General features: G+C 32.8%; 1 protein-coding gene across 1 annotated transcript in view; it reads left to right on the top strand.

Annotated features, from left to right (window-relative positions):
- LOC143231113 (endoribonuclease Dicer-like) overlaps positions 1 to 22,279 on the top strand; it is a 33,993-nt gene extending 11,714 nt beyond the window's left edge. Inside the window, 10 exon segments of the mRNA XM_076465718.1 lie at positions 3,247 to 3,403; positions 4,744 to 4,819; positions 6,759 to 6,898; positions 7,579 to 7,758; positions 10,165 to 10,378; positions 12,146 to 14,637; positions 14,639 to 14,968; positions 18,133 to 18,298; positions 20,095 to 20,170; positions 20,711 to 22,279. Coding sequence (XP_076321833.1) covers positions 3,247 to 3,403; positions 4,744 to 4,819; positions 6,759 to 6,898; positions 7,579 to 7,758; positions 10,165 to 10,378; positions 12,146 to 14,637; positions 14,639 to 14,968; positions 18,133 to 18,298; positions 20,095 to 20,170; positions 20,711 to 20,879 — 4,000 coding nt within the window. The 3' untranslated portion in view covers positions 20,880 to 22,279.
- Positions 22,280 to 23,146: the final 867 nt, after the last annotated feature.

Genomic DNA, 23,146 nt, shown 5'->3' with positions numbered 1-23,146 from the left:
GATGTGTTTATGGAAAACATTAGATATTACCTTGTGACATGTTTACACATATAAATAAGAATGTTAAATATCCATAAGTATGAAATATCAAAGTAGCTTATATTTTTTTAACTGAGGAATGTGACGGACAAAGTGGAAAAGACAGAAGCTTTGTTAATTTTCTTTGCATGTGGAAAATGTATGGAAAATAAATGTGACTTTGCAATTTGTAGGTGTATTGCATTCAGGCTTGACTTTTATTTTTGTGGGAAAGAAGAATCAGATATGAAAACAAGTTTCTACATTTTTTTCAAATCATATTAACTCTACACATCCCAACATTAACTTCACATGTTATCAAGAAGAAAGCAATCGAATATCATTTTTTAACCTCAAAATTACAAGAACCGATACACAATTTAAAACAAATATCCACCGAAAAATCACCCATACTGGACTATACATTCCTTGGAACTCAGCACATGAAACAAAACAAAAACTCAACATACTAAGAAACCAAATAAACACAGCCATAAAACTATGCTCACCAGATAAAATTAACGATGAATTAGACAAAATAAAACAATACTTCATCAACATCAATAAGTTTCCTCCACAAACCTTAGCAAACATTATATGCACACTCCTAGACAGAAAGCAAAATCAACCAACAAAAGTAAATATATCTCGCAAATCAAAAAGTCACGAAACCGTATACTGCTGCATACCATATATTCCCGACATCAGCAGACAAATAAACAACATTTGGCAAAAACTAGTAACAAAATATGACATTCCAGTTAATACCAAATTTATTCAAAAACCAGGCACAAAACTGAGGTCTATACTATGTAAAAACTACACTAACAAACACCACACCAATATTATTTATAAAATACAATGTGATAACTGCCACAACTTCTATATTGGAGAAACAAGTAGAAAAATGAAAACCAGATTCAAAGAACACAAAATGTCACCTTCACACATTTTTGAACACTGCAAATCAAATGAATGCAACATAACCATATAAACACCCAAATACTAAAACATAAACGCAAATTTAAAGAGGTCTTACTTATACAACAACTCAAGCCCAAAATAAACCAATACAAAGGTGTTCCTTTATACCTATATTAATAAATATAATCCAACAGCTAAGCAAACTCTACATTTTTACATTCAATTACACAACTGCCTTCAAACATGTGGTCAGCTATCGGTCAATTACCTCTTTCTTTTTTTGTGAACCTTACAATGACCATAGAAGGTCAAAACGTTTGCTCCTCTACATGGAGCTTTCTCTATCCATATCAGCCGTTTTTACATATACAAGTTTCAACATTATTTATTGTCAAGCTGAGATGTAGGCATTTGTAATTATAAGAAATACCTGTAATTTTTTGAAGATTGAAGTAGTGACCAATAGTCTGTTGGATTTATAATTGCATGTTACAGTTTGATAATGAGGAACCCACTTTTTAGAAAGAAAAATGTTTTTGGATGGCGTAAATGGGTAATGAAAAGTCTTTATTATAAATGTGTATAGAAAAGAGAGTCATGTGACTGGATATTGCTTCAAGGTAGAATATAGGTTCTCCAGAGTGTTAATTTAAGGTGTGGTTATTTTTTTTGATAAAGGTAGTTTCTTTTAAGTTTATTGATGGTAAGATCTTTGATTAAAGTTAATGTTTTTTGTAGGTACAGTGTTTTTTTTTTTGAGGTTTTACTGGGGTAAACATGTGAGAATTTTTTTTATTATGTTCAACAAATCTGGTTTCCAGTTTTCCACCTATTTCCCTGATGTAAAATTCTGGACAGTTATTATGTGTTATTTGATAAATAATATTTCATTAAATAATGATTTTAGTTTAGTGCTGGGTTTTGGGGTGAATTTAACACCAACAGAAATTTTTTGTTTTATGGCAAGTTTTCACCAGTTATCAGTTATTTTTGTGCTGGTGTTGTGGATAAATGGTATACTACAGTGTAAACTTGTGTTGTTGTTACGTGTATTTGTGTCAGTTTTGTTTGGGAGTTGAGTTTTGAGGTTTTTGTTCTGATGGTTGTTAAAAATATTTTGACAATGGTTGGTGGAGGTTTGTTCATGTGAATGAATGAATGTTTTACAGACATGATTTTTTTTATCTGTGAAGTTAGTTGGAACAAAGTCTTGAAACTGTGTGTAAGATTTTAACAATGTTAAATTTTGGTTTTTGGATTCATGGGTGGAATCTCAAAGAGTGTAGACACTTGTGCAAGTGTGTTTTTTTAACCCCAGGGAGTGTAAAGACTCGTGCAAGTGTGTGTGTTTTTTGGAATTGCAGGGAATGTAAAGAATCATGCGAGTTTTTTTTTTTTTTGAATCGTAAGAAATGTAAAGACTCGTGTGAGTGTTTTTTCAAGGAATTTTGGTTTCGAGCAGTGCGTTGGATCTATTGTCAAGGTTAAGAAAAGACATTTGTTTCTTATTTTCATGTTTACTGAAGAATTTAATGTTAGGGTGAGTGAAACCAGCAAAAGTGTTGTCGACATATCAGTTGCAGTATAAGGGAGGATAAAGTGCTGATTGTGTGGCTTGTGTTTCAATTTGGGTCATAAATATATTGTTGAGAATAGGTAAAACAGGGTTGCTCTTATTTATACCATTTGTTGGAAGAAAGTTTTTATTGTTGAAAACAATGATGATTTTATTGTAAATTCTAAAAGGGAAATAAAAATTGTGTAAGTGGGATATAAATTAAGCGATTGGAGTCATTATAATAGAGATCAACTGTAACATTACAGCTTATTTTGATGGAAACTTTGGCAAAAAGTGATATAATATCAAAGCTGGACACTAAGGCTACCAAGATATCTGTATTAGACTGAAAGGCAATGCTCAGTCATGTGACCTCTTGGTTCTGTACTGCACATATATAGTTGTGTATCTGTAAATTACTTTTACCCGAGGAGGACAGAATCTTGCCAGTACATTGTAATTTTATAAAATAGCTCTTTCCTTACCCATTCAAGTCATCTGAAAACTTGTCACAAATTGTAGAAGATTCTTAGCAGTTATTATCAAGCAGTCACATTCATTGTGAAAAATATCCAATCATCCTGAATTAGTCAATTTTTTCTCACCTGCCTTGGTTAACAATAAAATTTTAAAATAATTTTTTACAGAAACTCTGAACACGAAATCTCACTGTAAGCATGTGGATACAAATAAGTAATATTTCTGATTTTTTTCTCTTGTCATGATAACTTTTTCTAACTTACCAGATATTGTGCAAAGTTACCAAGTGATACATTTACTCGCCTAACTCCAGAGTGTCAAATTGTGGAGGTGATGGCTGATGACAAGAGCCCAGGAAATCAGAAATACTACCAAGGTACAATTTACCTTCCAATTAATTCTCCATTAAAGGAACCAACTATAGTAAGTACGTTATATTTTCTGTCTCTTTAACCCTATTTGTTACTCAATAGTGAAAGATGTTTGAATACTCTATTTGCTATACATTATTATATATTTATTAATATTTATAAGTTTATTAATATTGGTGTGAAGTCCTGGCGACACAGTTGTTATTAACTGTGTTTTACTAAGTGTTTAATTTATTTCTGAGTGTTGTTCTTGTAAATGAAATATGCTTTTGTTGTTGAACCCTAATGATAGCCATGTGTTTATTTTAGGCCATTACACTACTGCTGTATTCCCTGTGGTGGGTATGTTACAGATAGCCTGTTGTGTACAGTTGTATGGTTCTTGTCAAATGTATGCATGTACTTTAAAGTCAAGACACAATATTTTATGTTGAAATTTGTTTACAATGATTTAAAATATATTATTGCTGTTTAGTTGCACTTTAGACATTTTACAGTATTTATTTATTAAGAGCAGGTATCCATGTTAGATTAATTGTTCATGTAGTGAGGGAAAGATATGAACAGATGCCATCCTTAACATAATTTGAAATGATCTTCAAAACTTTTTATATACTTTGAGTAACCTGTCTAGTGAGGCTTGGGTATCGAAGTAATAAATTCTAGAGGAATTTAACTTTGTTTTGTTTTTTTTTCAGTTGGTTTTCCTGCTGGAGAATGCATGGTCCAGCCTTATTCCTTTAGTTGTGAAAGTGAACATAATGCATGGATTAAATAAAAAAACAGTTCATGAGGGAATTTATTTAGTATGGTAGCTTTTGCTCATGTGAATGTAATTTTATTATTTCTAACCCTGATGGGTGGTTACTTTTCATATATATCATCAGATTTTTTCCAGAACACTTTCTCATTCATTGGTAGCTATGACTTCTCTACGTAACTCTTTCTCTCTGCATTTTTAAAAAGGTTTTATGCAAGCTTTTATTAACGTTACTGCTGCTTAGTCGTGAATCAACCAGCTTGACCAGCAATTCTCAAAAGTCCGGATACATTTATTTATTTGATTTTATATACGTTTTTAGTAATGTTTGTCCCTAATCACAAAGTCCCCACAATCATTTCCTTCCACTTCCATCAATTTTGGATGGTTTAAAAATCTTACGAGCAAGTTTCAAGCATAAGGCAAAGTGGAATGTTAAATAATTATTTTATCAATATGCCTATGTGAATGTTACATACATTGATGGTCTGTGAATTAAAAAAAGCCTTTACAGTATATATATAGAACTCGTAATGTATGTTTAAAAGCAACGATGTTAAAACCTGCACGATTTAAAGCTGTAGCTATAATTGTCAACCTGAAATGTTTAATATTTATCTGTTTTTGCTTAGGGAGACAAAATGCAAAGCAAACACTTAGCAAAGATGGCTGCAGCCTTAGAAACATGCAAGAGACTTCATGAAATTGGTAAGTTTTTAAACTAGACTTTATGTTTAGTTAGTAATGGCTTCAGAATTCGCAGATAGATCATGATGTAAGGGAGGAAGATATTGGAATAACTTCTATGTAATTCTACTCTTTATGTTCTCATTATTTTTATCAAATAAATAACAAATTATTTTACACCGAGATAAATCTTTATAGGCAGGTTTTTTCTCAGCTTTGCAGTTTTTAGTAAAGTGAAAAGAATTCAGTTATTAAAATGTAAACTACATTAAAACCTTCTGAGCTAACTATGTGCCTTACAAATGTTTTTAATGCATTCATTCTCTAGTTTATAATTTATTCATAAAGTAATCATCACATGAGGTTGAACTTGATTATGAAAAAAGAAATGAATAACTAATAGTTAATTTTATTTTTGTTAAAATAACAATCCTTGTAATAATTTTATATTTGTGCAAAATATCTGATCAAGCAAGAAATATCTTTAGGCTTAAAAAGTATAATGACAATCATACTTGAATTTAGTGTTAGGCCTTTATGGTAAAGCTAAATTTATTATGCTAAAGGGGATAACTTGGTAGATGGGAAAACCCAAATATTTCAGTAAACTAAAACAAAATTCTTCAGTGAAATAGTTGATGAAAGAAAGAAGTGAAAGGTCTTGCTGTATGACTTTTTTTACTTAATTTTTTTTTAAATAACTGAAACATACACATATGTCTATAAGTATCTTAACACAGTACATGAGCAGCTCATCCATTCCTGCTTTTATTTTTTAAATAATTTTCAATAAATTACTGAAATGTAAGGAATCTTTAAGAAATTCAGTTTTGTTATCAGAAAATATGTTTTGAAAAAGCTACAGAAATACTGCTATTTATTAGATCTCTATTTTTTATATAAATATAAGGGATCTCTATTCATAGTATTTTAAATACTGCTGAACTCTGAGAAGTTATTTCTAATGAATTTCTCAACTGGTACAAAGTTAAAACAACTCTTATAGTTTCATGAGTTAATTTTCGTGAAATGTTTTAGTAAATGAAATTATATAATCTCTAATGTAATGTTCTTGTTTTGCTGAAGAAAATATTTTATTAAACAAGGGAACAAATAAAAAATCCTTATATGCACAAACACACATGACTAAATGTGTTTTGGATGTTTCACATGTATTAAAAACTTGATATATGTGAATCTTGGCTAATGATGGGTATTATTATTATTATTTGTGTTTGTTTCTATACAACACTCAGAATTTAATGTTTGATTCAGATACATTTTATCTATAACAGAGGTGTGTGGTAAAATTGATTACTTGTGGGTATTTGTTTGTATCAAGTAAAAACAATTTATATTAAATGTGTTAATGCCATGAAAATAATGAACTCTTCCAGTTATTACTTGGTTCTCTCAACTACCAAGTAACTAAAATGTTGCTGTTATGAATTTCATTGTATTTAATCAATCCATGTTTGTTCAACTTAATTGATTAGTCTTATGGCGATAACCAAGTAATCCAAATTATATTATATGAATCACAGTTTTTAATTATCTAAGATTGATTAATATTCAGCATAAAGCTACACAGTTGGCTATATGTGTTCTGTTTCTATATAAAAACAATCCATTAATCACAGTTCTTGCATAATTGCTGGATATATATTGCAGCAATTATGCAAGAACTGTGGATTAATGAATTGTTTTGGTTTGTTTTGAATTTTCCACAAAGCTGTACAAGGGCTATCTGTGCTGGATTAGTGGAATGCTATCACTTAGCATATTCCACTAATTGGTAGCAATGATCTGTGTTATACAAGTAACATGACATTTTTTGTTGCATTTCTAAAACACCTAAGAGCCAACCAAGGTAAGGATTCTTGAATGAAGAAAATGAAAATCATTCATCTGTCTGAAAATGAAGAAAGTTGATATATTATATTGATGTTTATATTTTCAGGAGAACTTGATGATAATCTTCTTCCTGTTGGTAAGGAGGGAATAAAATTTGATGAACTTCTAGAAGATGATGAAGAGCACGTTGCTCCTGGCTCAGCAAGACCAGGCACAACGAAAAGAAGGCAGTTCTATTATAAAAAGGTACATAGTATGATGCACAGTTCGCCTTTGTTAATGTTATTGTTTGTCCTCTCAGTATGCATTGTTTAATTTTAAGGTTTCAAGTGATATAAACATTTAAGGTTGATGAATGTTCACAAATTATTTTTTTACATTCTCTCTGGGACCTAGCATGGCCCGGTGGCCGAGGAGCTCGACTTGTAATGTGAGAGTTGCGGGTTCGAATCCCCATCACACCAAACTTTTAGTCTTGGAGGTTGTAATGTGACGGTCAATTCCATTATTCATTGGTAAAATAGTAGCCCAAGAGTTGACAGTGGGTGGTGGTTACTAGCTGCCTTCCTTCTGGTCTTGCACTGATAAATTAGGGACGGCTAGTGCAAATAGCCCTCATGTAGCTTTGTGTGAATTTCAGAAATAAAAAACAAAACATTCTCTATAATGTTGCAAGATGTTTTAGCATGGTTTTTATTTTTCATATATTTAAAAATTTGTCAACAAATGTTTCTTTTGTCATGCCATGTAGAATAAAGCCCATGCACAGAAATTCAAAGAATAAACGTTTAGAAACCAGGGGTCACTCATATGTTATATGAACTATGTTATATGTGTGAAAAAGTTAATTTTTAAACAGTATGGAATTGTGAGATTTAACAATGTAGTGCAGTATGTTAACCTTAAAACCATTATTTTACTTTTAGGTAGCAGATGTGCTACAGAAGAGCTATCCAGTTCCTGGAGTAAGCTGTATTCTCTATAGATTCAAGATGAAACTGACTTGTCCAATTCCAGAGCAACAGAATACTAGAGGACGAAACATTCCTGACCCTGCAGATACAATTCGAGGGTTTGGAATTTTGACCACTAAACAGATGCCTTCTGTAAGAACCTTTTTGGTTTTTATTGCAGTTTTGGTTTATTGCATTATGATAATTTTGCACAGAAATTCGTTTTACCCTTGTTCGAATAAGATTCAATCATGTGTACAGTTTGGCAGGTTTCTTTCTGTGGGATAAGTTGAATGGTCAACACCATTGGCCTTGTTTTGTTTGACCGTAGTGGTTTTACAAAATAAGAAAGTTGTACTGTTATGCATTATAGAAATGAACAATTAATAATGGATAAATGTATATCATAAAAGGGTACTAGGCTACCAGTTTATGTTCTGTAGTAAATAGTGCATCATCAGAACTTGGAACAAGTTAGCTAGACATAACCAGTTTATGTTCTGTAGTAAATAGTGCATCATCAGAACTTGGAACAAGTTAGTTAGACATAACCAGTTTATGTTCTGTAGTAAATAGTGCATCATCAGAACTTGGAACAAGTTAGCTAGACATAACCAGTTTATGTTCTGTAGTAAATAGTGCATCATCAGAACTTGGAACAAGTTAGCTAGACATAACCAGTTTATGTTCTGTAGTAAATAGTGCATCATCAGAACTTGGAACAAGTTAGCTAGACATAACCAGTTTATGTTCTGTAGTAAATAGTGCATCATCAGAACTTGGAACAAGTTAGTTAGACATAACCAGTTTATGTTCTGTAGTAAATAGTGCATCATCAGAACTTGGAACAAGTTAGTTAGACATAACCAGTTTATGTTCTGTAGTAAATAGTGCATCATCAGAACTTGGAACAAGTTAGCTAGACATAACCAGTTTATGTTCTGTAGTAAATAGTGCATCATCAGAACTTGGAACAAGTTAGCTAGACATAACCAGTTTATGTTATGTAGTAAATAGTGCATCATCAGAACTTGGAACAAGTTAGCTAGACATAACCAGTTTATGTTCTGTAGTAAATAGTGCATCATCAGAACTTGGAACAAGTTAGCTAGACATAACCAGTTTATGTTCTGTAGTAAATAGTGCATCATCAGAACTTGGAACAAGTTAGCTAGACATAACCAGTTTATGTTCTGTAGTAAATAGTGCATCATCAGAACTTGGAACAAGTTAGCTAGACATAACCAGTTTATGTTCTGTAGTAAATAGTGCATCATCAGAACTTGGAACAAGTTGACATAAGACTATTCTGTGAAGGGGCACTAAATAAGTGTCTTTTTTTTTTTTTCCCTGGAAGATGGAGGATTTTAAACTGATTTAAAATGAAATCTGAGTCTCTTCTTGGCTTCAATTATGTTAAATTTAGACAAACATCTTTTACCTCAATTTGCTTCTGATAAATTCAAGACTGGAGTAAACATTGTTATTTAAAAATTATTCCTCCTTCCTTACGTCTTAAAAAATAACACGAAATTTTACTCTTATGAAAGTTGTTGAAAATGAATTTACCGTAGTTTGAGTGTTATGTATTGTGAATATGAATTGGTTATCTGTAATAATGAATCTCAACACAAGAGGTCTGGAAAACAGACATCTAGATAATTATTACTGGAGTTTCGAAGATGGTGACCAATTTCTAATTAGAGGTACACCAGTTCTCATAATTATTTCTACCAGTAACAGTTTTTAAATGGTGGGTGACTTCTTTCATATTTTACAGCTGCCAATGTAAGAATGTGTAAACCAACTGTAACATATTAAAGTTATGAAAAACAGTTCCATAAGTATTTATTAATGTTTGAAGATGAATCAGTACATTAGAATACATTTTTGATTAAAATTTTACACTATATCTGTTTATATTGTTTGATGTGTAAAAAATTTACTTTGTTTTTACACAGCTTTGTATGTTAGTGAAAACAAATGTATAAGTCACCAAAACAAAGGTTTCTATAGAGTACAGAGTTACATGTATATCATCAAAATGTTTCATTGATAAAAAGTAAGGTTTTTCAGTTTTAACATGAAGTTCATATACATCATAAAGTGAAAATCCAATCCTAATTTTTACCAAAAAAAAGTAGTGCTATTTTATAATTCTAAGTGAATTAAACAGTATGAATAATTATTTTTTTTCTGGCATGGCCTGGTAGCAAGGATGTTTGTGATTAGTTACTTTTGCTCTGGTGTTTCATTTCCAAATCAGCAGTGAGTGGTGCAGATAGCACTTGCATATCTTTACACCAATATCCAAAACAAACAATCAAATGTTTAAACTGTAGAAAGTAAACTAAATGCATATTTTTACTCAGCTTCAGTTTCATGCTGCTTGTATTTTATGTGAAACAGAACAGATTTAAACAGGTTTGGAGGTTGTATGTTTGGTGGCTTTAGATAAAAGCTGTTTTTATTGTTCATTTCTTTTCTAATTAATCTTTCCAACTTATTTTTATGTTTTCTGTTGTGAATATTATAACTTGAAGTATCTTATGTTTACAGATATGCAGTTTTCCAGTTTTCACGCGATCAGGAGAAGTTCTCGTAGAACTGGAGTGTGTTAACTCGGATTTAAAGTTTTCAGAAAAAGAACTCGAGTATCTCTCTTTCTTCCACAATTATACATTTTCCAGTGTTCTTCGTCTCGACAAGTATCCTATGGTGTTTCAACCTAAAGAAGCCGATGCTTCATTTTACATCACACCGGTGAACAAAGGTAAAAACAAGTAGTTTGTGAGAACTAAAAAATAGCAGTTAATAAAATGGGCATGGAGACACTGCATATCAGGTTTAACTCTGTCCCTCCCAATGATGAAACAGCAGTAAGTCTTTGGACTTCCAACACTAAAATCATGGGTTTGATTCTAGGTAATGCAGAGATAGCCCATTATGGCTTTACTGTAAGAGAACACACCACCCAGGTTTAAAATTTATTTACAAGCATCAGGAACAGTTATGGAGGCTCCAGCTCACACTTTAACCAGCCATTTGTATCCAGTTGTAATAAGGTATTTGCTTTCAGCAGAATATAATTACAGATATATTTAAGCAGATCACTACAATGGGAAAACTGGAAGGTAAGTAAAACAAACCTTTTTTTTTTTTTTTTGAGATTTGTATTCCGAGTAATAACGATGTCAAGTCCTGTACATAGGGAAAAAAATGTTAAATTTTAATGGACAGTAAGGATCGTTGGTTATTTGTATAATTACTAAAAGATGTATCCAAAACAAAATAAATTATGCAATGAAAAGTGCACAAAGAGATATTAGTTGGATAGATTTTAAAATTATCTTTAGTCTTTAGTTGGGTTGGTCTTGTGATCCATATACCTGAATGAAGCAATCTGATTTGTTCGTCCATCTAAGGATTTTACTAGAACTAAAACCACAACTGCAAATTAATAGAATATAATCTTTGTGTACAGATAATAAGTACATAAAACTACTAGGGTAGGGGTTAAATTTCATAACTCTGCGATGGTGATTTTAATCCTTATTTCACTACATTTTATAGCAGGATGTCATCCTTGTGTCATTTTAAAATTTATAATTTTTTTTAATACTCTTGTTTGCTTGCTTCTTGTCATATGTGTATAAGGTATATAATTTATTTTTATAAACTGCCGTGTGTCTCTCATTGATATGTAGCGTCGTCTGTTGGACTGATTTAGGTTTGAAAGATACTTAAGTTTCTGCATATTACGTTTACCATTTATAAAACATTTGTATATATTTATCAAAATGTCAAAAGTGAACACCCACAGACTAGTCAGGTGTGCTGGGAAAGTCCTGTTGTGATAGTTCAAGCTGTCTAGGGGCTAGCCTCACTGATGTGACCAGGTATTTAGGTAGTAGACAGAAAAGATGTAAAGGGATTTTAGTTGTTTTAATAAAATATTAGTAAATGCTTCAGATTGGTTTAACTAGAGCAGTGGTTCTTAACCTTTTTCAGTGTTTGCACCCCTTTCAAATCAGTAATCATTTCTTGCACCCCCTGGAGAAATATAAAGTATACTCTTATGTAAAAATATAGATTTGCTTTAATTATTCATGGGCATCCTCGCACCCCCTAGGGGTGCGGGCACCTCTGGTTAAGAACCCCTGAACTAGAGGAAAGGGTTATTTAGAACTATTAAAGTGTGGTCCAAGAATGCACAAAAATTATTTATATGGACCTTGGATGAGTAGAGTTGTTTATTCTGAAAGTTCGATATTATTATTATATTGTTTTTTAAATCCATAGAGACACTTTGCTGTTTACATTTAGATTCATTATTTTAGGAATTTAAATACTTATGAAAATTTGTGAAATGTTTTTGTGTGTTTTTAATTTGATGGAACATGATTGCAGCTATTTTCAGAAGATGATGTTGAACATATATGGAATATTCATTAAAGTAGGTGTTTCTGAATTCAGTAAATTTGTGAAAGTTGTACTGTAGGTTTTCTAGGTTTTTTTATTTTTTATACATTTCTTATAGGAAGTGATGAAGTTTTTGGTATCGATTGGGAGTTTGTGGAGATAATTAACAAACAGAAGGGTGTTGTTCCACATAAGATATCAGAAGAAGAAAGAAAAAACTATAAATTTAGGATAGAAGACTACAGAGATGCAGTTGTTATGCCTTGGTATAGAAACCTGGATAAACCACAGTTCTTCTATGTTGCTGAAATATGTCAGGAGCTAACTCCACAGAGTGACTTCCCAGATGCTGAATTTGAAACCTTTGAAAAATATTACAATAAGAAGTATGACATCAAAATAATGAATCTTGACCAACCGCTACTTGATGTGGACCATACTTCTGCTCGCCTGAACTTTCTTACACCTCGGTATTTAAACAGAAAAGGACATTCACTTCCCACGAGTAGTGAACAGACAAAGAAAGCAAAACGTGAGAACCTGCAACAGAAACAGATATTGATTCCAGAGCTGTGTATAGTACATCCTTTCCCAGCATCACTTTGGAGAAAAGCCGTTTGTCTGCCCTGTATCCTTTATCGTGTTAATTCATTATTGCTTGCTGAACAGCTTAGGGTAAGGGTAGCTAGAGAAATTGGTGTGGGATCATGTAACCTTTCAGATGGGTTCAAATGGTCAACTCTTGATTTTGGATGGCTTATCCCCACGTCATCAGAAACTGAGAAACCTCTAACCCTGGAACGTGGAGCTAGGAATGAACAAGTCGATAAGGGCTCTGATCATAAAGATTCAAACCTGATCACTGATGACAGAGTTTCATCTTCCAAGATGGAAGATGGTGATTTTGTTATTGATCATTTTGACCCAAGTCAAGTCCACATTCCAGATGATGATGATTTAGCAGAACAAGAAATGCTTTCCATCAACATGGGAAATGTAAACTTTATTGGAGACTGGGCCCCTATAAAACCCTCTGATGAAGAAATAACAGATGGATCACACAGAATTCGTTATGGTTCCCCCAGCACTTTTGAAGGATCTGCCTGGGATGCAGAATGGGATACAGAAATTGAAGAAGGAGAAGTAACTTATCTAAATATTCCAGGTTTGGGCAGGATTTCAGCACCTGGCATGTTTAATTTGAAAGGATTATCGTGTGATTTGGAATTGTGTAGAGAAAACGAACTCTGGGACAGCATGGATGAAGACTCTTTGTTTGATGAATCTGAAATTGACGTATTAGAAGGTAATGAAAGAATGGAAGATTTTTCATCATTTGAAAAAGTTTATTCTGATCATTCTAATACTTCTAAGTCTTCAGATAGTGCTTGGCAGTTATTACAGAACAGATCAGATTCTTTGTTTGTAAACTGGGAGGTGGAGGAGACTCAACCAGAAGAAGAAATGGAAGATGAGGAGGAGGAACCTAAAAATCAAGATATTACTGTGGAGTTAAGTGAGAGGAAAGATGGATTGTCTGTTCTTGAAGATCCTGATGTGAATGAAGAAAACTGTTGCACTGATAACTTTGGCAAACTTTACAAAATGATAAATCAAGCTTTGATAGAAGGAAATGCAGAAAAATTTAACAGAGAACCTCCAGAAAAGGAAATACCATCATTATCCTTCAAAATCAGTGAATACAATAGTCCCAGTGCAACTCAGAATAACAGTCAAAACCTTCCATTTGGTGAGCTGTTACCCGATCGAGAAAATCTTGCAGTTCAAGAATCAAATGTCTTCCGTGTCCACTTTGATGAAGACTTGCAAAATCATCCAGGGCCCAGTCCAAGCATCATTCTGCAGGGTTTAACCATGTCAAATGCAAATGATGGGATTAATTTGGAAAGGTTGGAAACTGTTGGTGATTCCTTCTTAAAATATGCAATAACTGCCTATTTATTCTGTAGGTATCCAAATATTCATGAAGGAAAGCTTTCCTTTCTGAGAAGTAAACAAATAAGCAACCTGAACTTGTACAGACTGGGAAAACGAAAAGGTTTAGGGGAGTTAATGATTGCCACTAAATTTGAACCTAATGACAACTGGTTGTCACCTTGTTACAGTGTGCCAAAGGGTTTAGAAAAAGCATTGATTGATGCAGGCATGATGACAGGAAACCTGAATATTGCAACTCTGAAAGATCTTACTCAGATGACTGAAGAGCAGATATGTGAAAGTGTACTTGAAAACAAGAAGACGTTTGAGAACACCACAACTGTTCCATCAGATGTTGAAGATTACATTCCTTACAACTTGCTTACTCAGCAGAGCATTCCGGACAAGAGTATCGCAGATGGGGTTGAAGCATTAATTGGTGCATATCTTGTGTCGTGCGGACCTCAAGCTGCACTGCTTTTCATGTCTTGGCTTGGTCTCAGAGTGCTTCCAGAGCTTCCGAAAGGTGAAGACGATGTTGACTCCATCCCAAAATATGGAGTACTCAAACCTCCAGAATCACCTCTTCTTACTCATGTTCCAGGGAGGGATGAGAAACTGAGAGTATTGACAGATGGTTATGACTTGTTTGAAGAAAAGATTGGATATGTTTTTTAAAGATAAGTCTTACCTGTTGCAAGCTTTCACTCATGCCTCCTACCATTACAATAAACTTACTGACTGTTACCAGAGGTTAGAGTTTCTGGGAGATGCTGTTCTCGACTATCTTATAACCCGACACTTGTACGAAGATCATCAAAAACATACTCCTGGCACTCTGACGGATCTTCGATCTGCCCTGGTGAACAACACCTTCTTTGCCTCCTTAGCAGTGAAGTATGATTTTCACAAGTACTTCAAGTCCATATCCCATGGGCTGTTTTCTGTGATTGCAAAGTTTGTGGAACTAAAGAAAAATCGTACAGGATTTGAATATTACAATGTAAGTTCTTTATTTAACATGGAGTTGTACGTTGCGTGATAAGATTAATGTTTGTCTGTAATTAGTAGGATTTCAAGTTAAATATCTCTGAAACACTATATGTATAAAATTATTGGCATTCTATGCAAGAAGTAAAAAGGTCATTGCTGATTTCATACACCAGATCACCCATGTGCAAGTGTCACTGAAGAACAGTTATTTTAACAAGAAAGATTGGCAGTCTCAGTTTGACTAGTCCTCATTGTAGTGCTGTTTAATTAGACTAGTTCTCATTGTAGTGCTGTTTAATTACTCCACATCCTAGTGCTGTTTAATTATACTGGTCCTCACACTAGCACTGTTTAGTTACTCATTATTGTATTGATTATAATTAACTAGTCCTTATGCTAGTGCTGTTTAGACTAGTCCTCAATTTAGCACTGTCTAATCGGAGTAATCCTCACTGTGGCAATGTTAAACATTAATCTTAACTCTACTCTTGGTCAGGTTAGTCCTCACTCTAATGCTAGTTAATCACACTGATCCACAAGCTAGCACTGTTTGTTAGTTCTTACCATAGTGCTGAATGATTATATTACTCTTCACTCTAGGCTAATCCTTACTGTAATATGTTTCATTTTGGATTTAGTGCATATATTGTTATATTACTTTCAAATTAGTGCTGTTTATCTGGCCTTTACAACTTTCATAGGATTGTATCTATTTTCTTGTTATTAACTTTGTTGTAACATTGAAAGCTGGGATATAATATGAACTCAGATTTTTAGGCCTAAAGTGGGCTGCAGTAGGTGTACTGATACATGTGTATATAATAGATTCTAAGTAAAGTGGATGTTTCACATTTTACTACTATAGAGTTTAGTGTGTATCCTTGTCAGTATTCTGTTTATACATAATGTTAAGAGTAAATGAAGAATTGTTTCTTTTAGTTTTCATCAAATTGAGTTAAAAAAAACAACAGTAATTTCTAGCACCTACGGAAAGCACAGTTTCCATCTTGTTTATTTATTATACAGTGGGTACTTCTTAACCTGTTCGGGTTTTCAATTTACTAAATTTTTGCCAGATAGCAAAGGTGGAAAATTAGTTTTAACATTATGCAAAGCACTTGTGTTATTTTAGGAACTAATATAACAAAGCTTGTAAAGTCAGACTTGCTGTAGTCCATAGAGAAAGGACTATTTTCTACAAGAAATCTATAATTTTTTTTCTCTCCAAGGAGTTTTTGTTCACAGCTTTAGTCTGAGACTTTTAAAATATTGAAAGTAAGTTTCTTTACCATCGTTTGATTTGTGTAAATATCTCGGAATAAGTTTTCTACATGATCCAGGTATTCAGTCTTTTTTAGTGTTGGTGACAAGTGGAAGGAAAAGTGGGTTAATAGAATTTTTGTAGTTGGAATTATATCTTTTAAGAAAGATCAGATACAATGCAGGCCAAATTACAATGCAATTTTGGTTTTTACAAATCTCTCAAAAAGTGCTTGTTTGTTTTGGATGAGATTTATATAGATTAACTGTTATTCATGGGTTTTTGCAATTGTTATTAAAATCATTTAACAAGTGAGATAGTTATAGAAGGTTTTCTAAATTTTCACAATTTACACAGTACCAAATTGTTAACAAGTTCCTAACAAATGAGTCTAAAGCACAGAAAAAAAAAGTAGCCATTAGAGGTAATAATAAATAAAACTCGTACAATTAATGCTTAATAACCAAACGAGCCCAGGAACTGTTTAATACACAATAGCTGGAAGAAGATAATTTATTTATTGATATAACCACCACTTTTTGACACAACTTTATGTTGACAGAGTTGGTCAGCTTTTGAAGTTATTTTGTCTTAACATCTCTTATATGCCATTTCAGAGATCATTCTTTGATGTAAATTGCCTTTCACCAGTATAAATCTTACATTTCGTGATACTCCGAAGGTTCTCCCTGGGATTTAAATCTGAAGATGAGGCTCGCCATTTCATAACTCAATTATTTTTTTAAACCTAACTTTGAAAGGTAACTCAGCACACAAGCAGCATGAGACAATGCATTATCTTGCATAAAAATGACTTTTCTTTTGAATCCCAGAATTGTTCTTATACCAAGATTGAGTTTTCTTTTAAATGAAACCACAATCTTATTACGAATGATACCAGCCTAAGACATTACTCCTCACCCTTCTTGGTGATGTCTCATTCTGGATGGAGCTGAAGTACCTTTTGTAAGCCACCTCTGGTCCACCCACCTGAGACATCAAGAGTTACATGACACTCATCTGTAAACAAAACTTCTTGAAAATTAGTTTTTAGGTTCTGGCAAGCAGATGCAAATTACTAGGTTTTAGGCCTGGCTCCCAATGGTGGTTGAGTTGGCAGCTTAACATATTTACAACATTCCTGAGGACACTACATCTTCATAATTTTGGAACATCTGGAGTTCCAGCCTCCTAGAGTATCTCTACATGATGAAAGAAGCTTTTTTGTAGTTGCTCTCTTGTTGCTGGAAAGTTGGTGTCTTGAAATCACTCATACTTTTCCTTTAAGATCTTGTTTGCTCAGCATCAGAATCAACTCAGTAGTTCTTAATGGCTCTCTAGTTTTAACCAAGATCTATTGCAAGTTCAGTTGATTTTTTTTTCCTTTAGTAAGACTATTGACAATTTGTTTCTTCTCTGTTTATGTTAACTCCATCCTTTTGCTCAGTTTCAATCAAACCCTGCAACAAACAAAACTTGCTTAATTGTGTAATTCATGACATTTTAGAAACCCTCTCATAACTTCCTTATTTGTCAGTGGATTTTAATGATAGTTTCACAATTTGTGTATGATAACATTATAGTTAATCTATGTAAATTTCATCTAAGTCAAATGTATGGTTTTTGAGATATTTGTAAAAAATCTGTGTCTTAATTTAGCACTTACTGTTACAAGGTACTAGATGTAGAAACAAGCTAGAATCTTGCACCAAGTTAACGACAGTAGCCGCCGTAGTGTCATGTCAAAAAGTATCAATTTTTTATACATACACATAATTGTAGAAAAACAAATAACTGATTGGGATGCAGTGTAGTAATTATAAATGGAAGTGAGTTTATGTGATACCACTCAGTGTCATAATTCATCACTTAAGTCATGAGCTCATCTGCTCTGCTTATTTTATTAAAATCAGGATTATTATCTGGAGGAAGATGAATGCGAAGAAGCTGAAGAAGTAGAAGTGCCGAAGGCTTTGGGGGACATATTCGAGTCTGTTGCTGGAGCTATTTACCTTGACAGTGAAATGTCTCTAGATACAGTTTGGAAGGTTTACTATGCAATGATGAAACCAGAAATTGGTAAGTAACTTGTACTTTGTACATGTATGTAGTTCAATGTTTTGTGTGTGTGTTTCTTTTGGTCATTACAAAAGGTTTGTACAAAGAAGTAAAATGTAGCCAAATTAAAGGTATCCTTGCATAAAAAATGAGCTATCATGGCATATAGGTCATTTCAAGATTTGTGCTAACAATTACATGTCCAGTCATTTTGCCCTTGTTCTCCCATAGTTTACCCCATTACATTAGTTAAAGCACCAACTCTCTCAAGGTGTGGTGATTTTAATTAAAAAGTGCAGATGGCACCTAAAATTAATTACTTTATAGGGTGTTCTGGTTGTGAAGTTATCCTGTTGTACATGTAAGACCCAAAGTTTTAGCCATTTGAAGAAATGGATGCCTGCAAAGGAAAACTTGGTTTAAAATAAAACATCCGGTTACTCCATGTCCAGCTATTTTTCACTTGCCAAAGATAGTAAAAAAAATAAACCAATGTAGTGTTAATCCATTTTAACCAAAACTTGTTTGGAACTTTGAATGTGATGTTTTCTATTCATTTATAAAGAAGAAAAACGTACTTACAAGTTTGTTTTTTTTCCAAAGCTTGTAGCTGAATAAAAGACCAACTTGTGACATCTTTGTGAGCAGTGCCTCACCTGTAACAAATATTGTCACCTTGGACAACTCAGTTGTGTTAATTATATAGAAAAATCTGGGCAATTTATTTATGTCATATTTGGATGCATCATTTTCATAATTGTTTGGATTGCAGGCTAAAGCTGTAATTGGAAGTTAAATATCAAGAGAGCCAGGTGAAAATGCCAAGGTGAACTTTCCATGCTATTAGGCTTATGTGCTGACACCACTTTGCTGTGAAGCAGCACAAAAATTGAAACAGTTGGATGCTAAAATGGTTAATTCTTGACTGAGGGAAAGCATTTAGCCACTTGTCTGAATCAACGTGCTGGTTCTTTAACAAGAGTGAGATTGGAATAAGAGTTCATGGTATAACATTTGGAGACTTCTCCAGTGGACTTTGTTCCTTTAGATTGCTCAAATAGGCCATTGGACATCCTTGTACAGAAACAATGGATGGATGTTAGAGAATGTGAAAGTTGGATTTATAACATTAACTGTGATGTATTGTGCAAAGGTTTGGAAATTATAGAATATGCAGCTGTTATAGAGGTAATTAGAACAGTGTTGGTACTAAGAGAGGTAACTATGAAGTTAAGGCACTCATCATCATGTTTACTCTCTTAATATCCTTTATTTTTCTGAATCCATAACTTTGTGTGAAACAGTGGCTTTAAAGATATTTATTGTGTTAATAGTTTATTTATTCTTGACTTTTAAGTATATTTGTATTCAGAATTGTGTTCAAAAGATTAAAGCTGTTTATGGTTTGTGAACCATATATAAAAAACTAAACGTGTGTAACTTGGTGATGTACTGTATCAGAATGTTGGAAGAGTCTGTTTCTTGTTAATATTTGCAAGTAACTTGATGGGTGTATGTTACTTATTGATGTTTGTTAGTAATCTGTTGAAGTTGTGTGGGTGTTGTTTGACATTTTTCAGTAATCTGTTGAAGTTGTTGTGATGAATATTTAATTTGTTTTTTCACTTTTAAACTTGTAAATTTAACAGTATTAATAATTACTATGAAAGTTCACATCAGTAACTGAATTTCATGTTGAGTTCTGTTATTTGTAGGTTAGTGTGTATGATAGAAAGAAGGTTTACCTTTGTTTTTACGTTACTGTGGTAATGTAAGTTTACTGAAATGTACAAACAAAACTTTTTTTTTTATTTCAGAATATTTCAGCTCTCATGTTCCTAAGTCACCAATCAGAGAACTATTGGAGTTGGAACCCCAAACAGCTAAGTTTCAGTAAGTATAAAGTTGTTTATCTGTCTGTTATTTATCAGTTTTGTGTGTTTACGACAGTGACAGGATGGTTTGTCAACCAGTAATGTCAAGTTGTGTGATTCATTGCCTTGACCCAAATTTTAATTTGGTTATTATATTGTGGTGTTACTAACCTGAGTATTCAACAGTTAATTTTTAAATGTATGCTAGCTAGTATAATTTAAAAATATTTTGAAACTGATAACGGTACTGAGTACTTGTCGATTCGGTATTAAGTAAGCATGTTGTTTGTTTCTTTTAGTATCTCCCTAAATTACATCTTTTTGTTAGATTTCTTATTATTATTCACCTCTATACTAGCATTCCATTATATTTGTTCTAATATCTCATTTAAAAATTCTTTTATTTCTAGTTTCTCTCAGGTTTAGTGTTATATTATTCTGTTGGATAGAGCTTGGAGAGAAATGGAAATTTCATCAGCAGTATTCACAATGATTAGAGGAGAATAATTATCGTCTTAGGAAGTATTAAGTTTTTAATTTTCTCTCTTTACTTCACAAGACGTGCCGAGACGACTCTGAAGGGAAAAGTCCGTGTGCGAGTGGAGGTGTTTGGAAAAGGTAGCTTTGTTGGTGTGGGACGAAACAAGCGCATCGCCAAGTGTACAGCAGCCAAACGAGCCTTAAGGGAACTTAAAAAGATGAAGAAAATACAAGAAGAAGGAAGATGACAGTTTTCTGTGCAATAAATATCCAATGTAGTTAAATGTACTTTGAATAATTGGTGACAATTTTTCTCCACCCTGATGTTTGATTTTATACGTTTAATTTACGGGCAGATAAAATCTATATAATGTTTGTTATACAGTAATAGAGAACCTGCTTAATTGTGAAGGTAATAAATTTAGTTTCTTTAAAGTATGTAAAACTTAATAAACAGTAATGAGTTTAGGTGTTATCTTGCTGTTAAAGTTTTTAAAAGTTATTTTTTTATTATAATAATTGTGGTTAGTTAATTATGACAGCAGCTTTCTCTCTCTGCGTCTTCCTGTTTCGGCAACCCCTTGGAGCTGTGTGTTTTGATCAGTTGCTTCTAATGTAAAAATAGATCAGTGCAATTATTGTTATAATTAATCTTATCTAAGTTATATTGCTAGAACTTTGACAAGTTACAAACACAGTGTGGTTAATGTGCTGTATGTAAATTTGAGAGCGTGTGGTTTGTATCTGGTCGTCACAAAATTGTGTTTTGCACTGTAGCGTCTCTGGATGCTTCATAAGAGTGACTGTCAAATCTCACTTTTCGTTTAGATTAGCTTAAAGTAGCCCAACAGAATTTAGTGAGTTGTCTTGTGGTAGGCTGTTAATTATTTCTGAATATATTGAATTAAAAAACAGGATTTATTATAGACCTAAGTAAATTGATATGAAAAAACTTGAAGTTGGCAGAAATGATCTGTAAATAATAAACTGATGAATTCACAGAAAAAAACATGGCTTGTGTTAACTCCAAAATCTCCATTATGTTCTTTGTCTACAGTGTTAAAAAATTGGTGCTCCAGACGAACGTTGTGGTGTATGTGCTTTTCTTAGAAAAATAATATGTTTATACTTATAACCAGCTAATATTTCATGAAACTATATTTGTTTTATTGATATGTTTCCTTCGTGGTTAATCCAATATATTTTCTGTAACTCAGTGATGGAAGGCTACTGTTAACTTAGCATTGTGCACTCAGTTTGAAAATACTACAGAATTGTGTGCATATACCTTAAATTGTACTCTGACAGTAAAACTTAACATGAAGGTGGTTTCAGGAAGGAATGAATTTGTGTGTTAATAACTAAACAGAATATTTAATTTTTATATGAACGTTACTGTACGTCAGTTTGGTTTTCAAAATTCCTTATTTTCTATTCTAGTTTAATATGTTTATGATATGTAAAATATTAATAAACATAAAACTATATAGTTTATATATTTAGAGTTACTCATAACGTAGCTTTGTGTTAGATGTTAAGAAAAACAAGAAATTGTTCCCAATCAGAATTTAAACTTTAAATTTTGTTAGACGTACGAACTGCTGTGTGAAAGAAATATTTATTAAATGAGAACCTTATACTGTTCAAACATGTCGCTTCAACGTGTTTTTGAGTTAACTGTAGTGCCATTTTGTACACATACGTGGTCATGATTTTCCTTCTCCTTGCTAGTGTATCGTACCTGTATTTTATTGTACATGTATTCTGTGTCACAAACTGAAAGGAACTGAGTTCGTTCTGTGATTTTACAGTAGACGCTAGAACGTTTTAAACGTAAAGTACGGCTTGATGGGGTCATTGGTTAAACATCTGAACAAAGTTAAGACAGAACAATTAAAACTGTTTATCAGTTTTCACCATGTGTTAAGTTAAACGTTTGGACAGGATTAAGACAAGTTGTTTAAATCTGTGTAAAACTACGTTCAGTGTTATCACGTGAACGATGAACGTGTAACGTTTTTTGTTCCTGAGTAAAACATTGTATACGTTAACTGTCTAGGTTAAAGATAACATCACATGCCTGGTTTAAGTAATTTTAAATTGTTTTACCAGGGCACCATAGTAAGATACGGTTGTAGTCTGGTTACCATGGCAGCGTTTTAAAAATAGCCACATTGTGGTTACCATAACAACATAGTAGGAAATGATCGCCATCGATACTTAATAAAACTCAAGATAAACAAATGTAAAAATTTAAATGAATATGTCTTAGTTATTTTAAGTTTCTGAAACAGTTATTTGATGTCCAATTTGCTCATCACTAATTGGGCATGTTTATTAAAAGGAATGTAAGGTTTTTAGCCTTAGTTACAACAGTCGTGCAATGTGTATTTTATCTTAAGCGTAACAAGTTAAATGAATATAGTTTAAACCGGCAAGATTAGAACTGTTTTAAGGGGGCGCTGCTGACGGACCTTCTTCGTAGGTTAGAGAAGTCACGTGAGGCTGCTTAGCT

This window comes from Tachypleus tridentatus, chromosome 10 (genome assembly GCF_004210375.1).
Source record: "Tachypleus tridentatus isolate NWPU-2018 chromosome 10, ASM421037v1, whole genome shotgun sequence".
Classification (NCBI taxonomy): domain Eukaryota; kingdom Metazoa; phylum Arthropoda; class Merostomata; order Xiphosura; family Limulidae; genus Tachypleus; species Tachypleus tridentatus.
The sequence above is the reverse complement of the archived record's forward strand: the minus strand, read 5'-3'. Positions and strand labels throughout refer to the sequence as shown.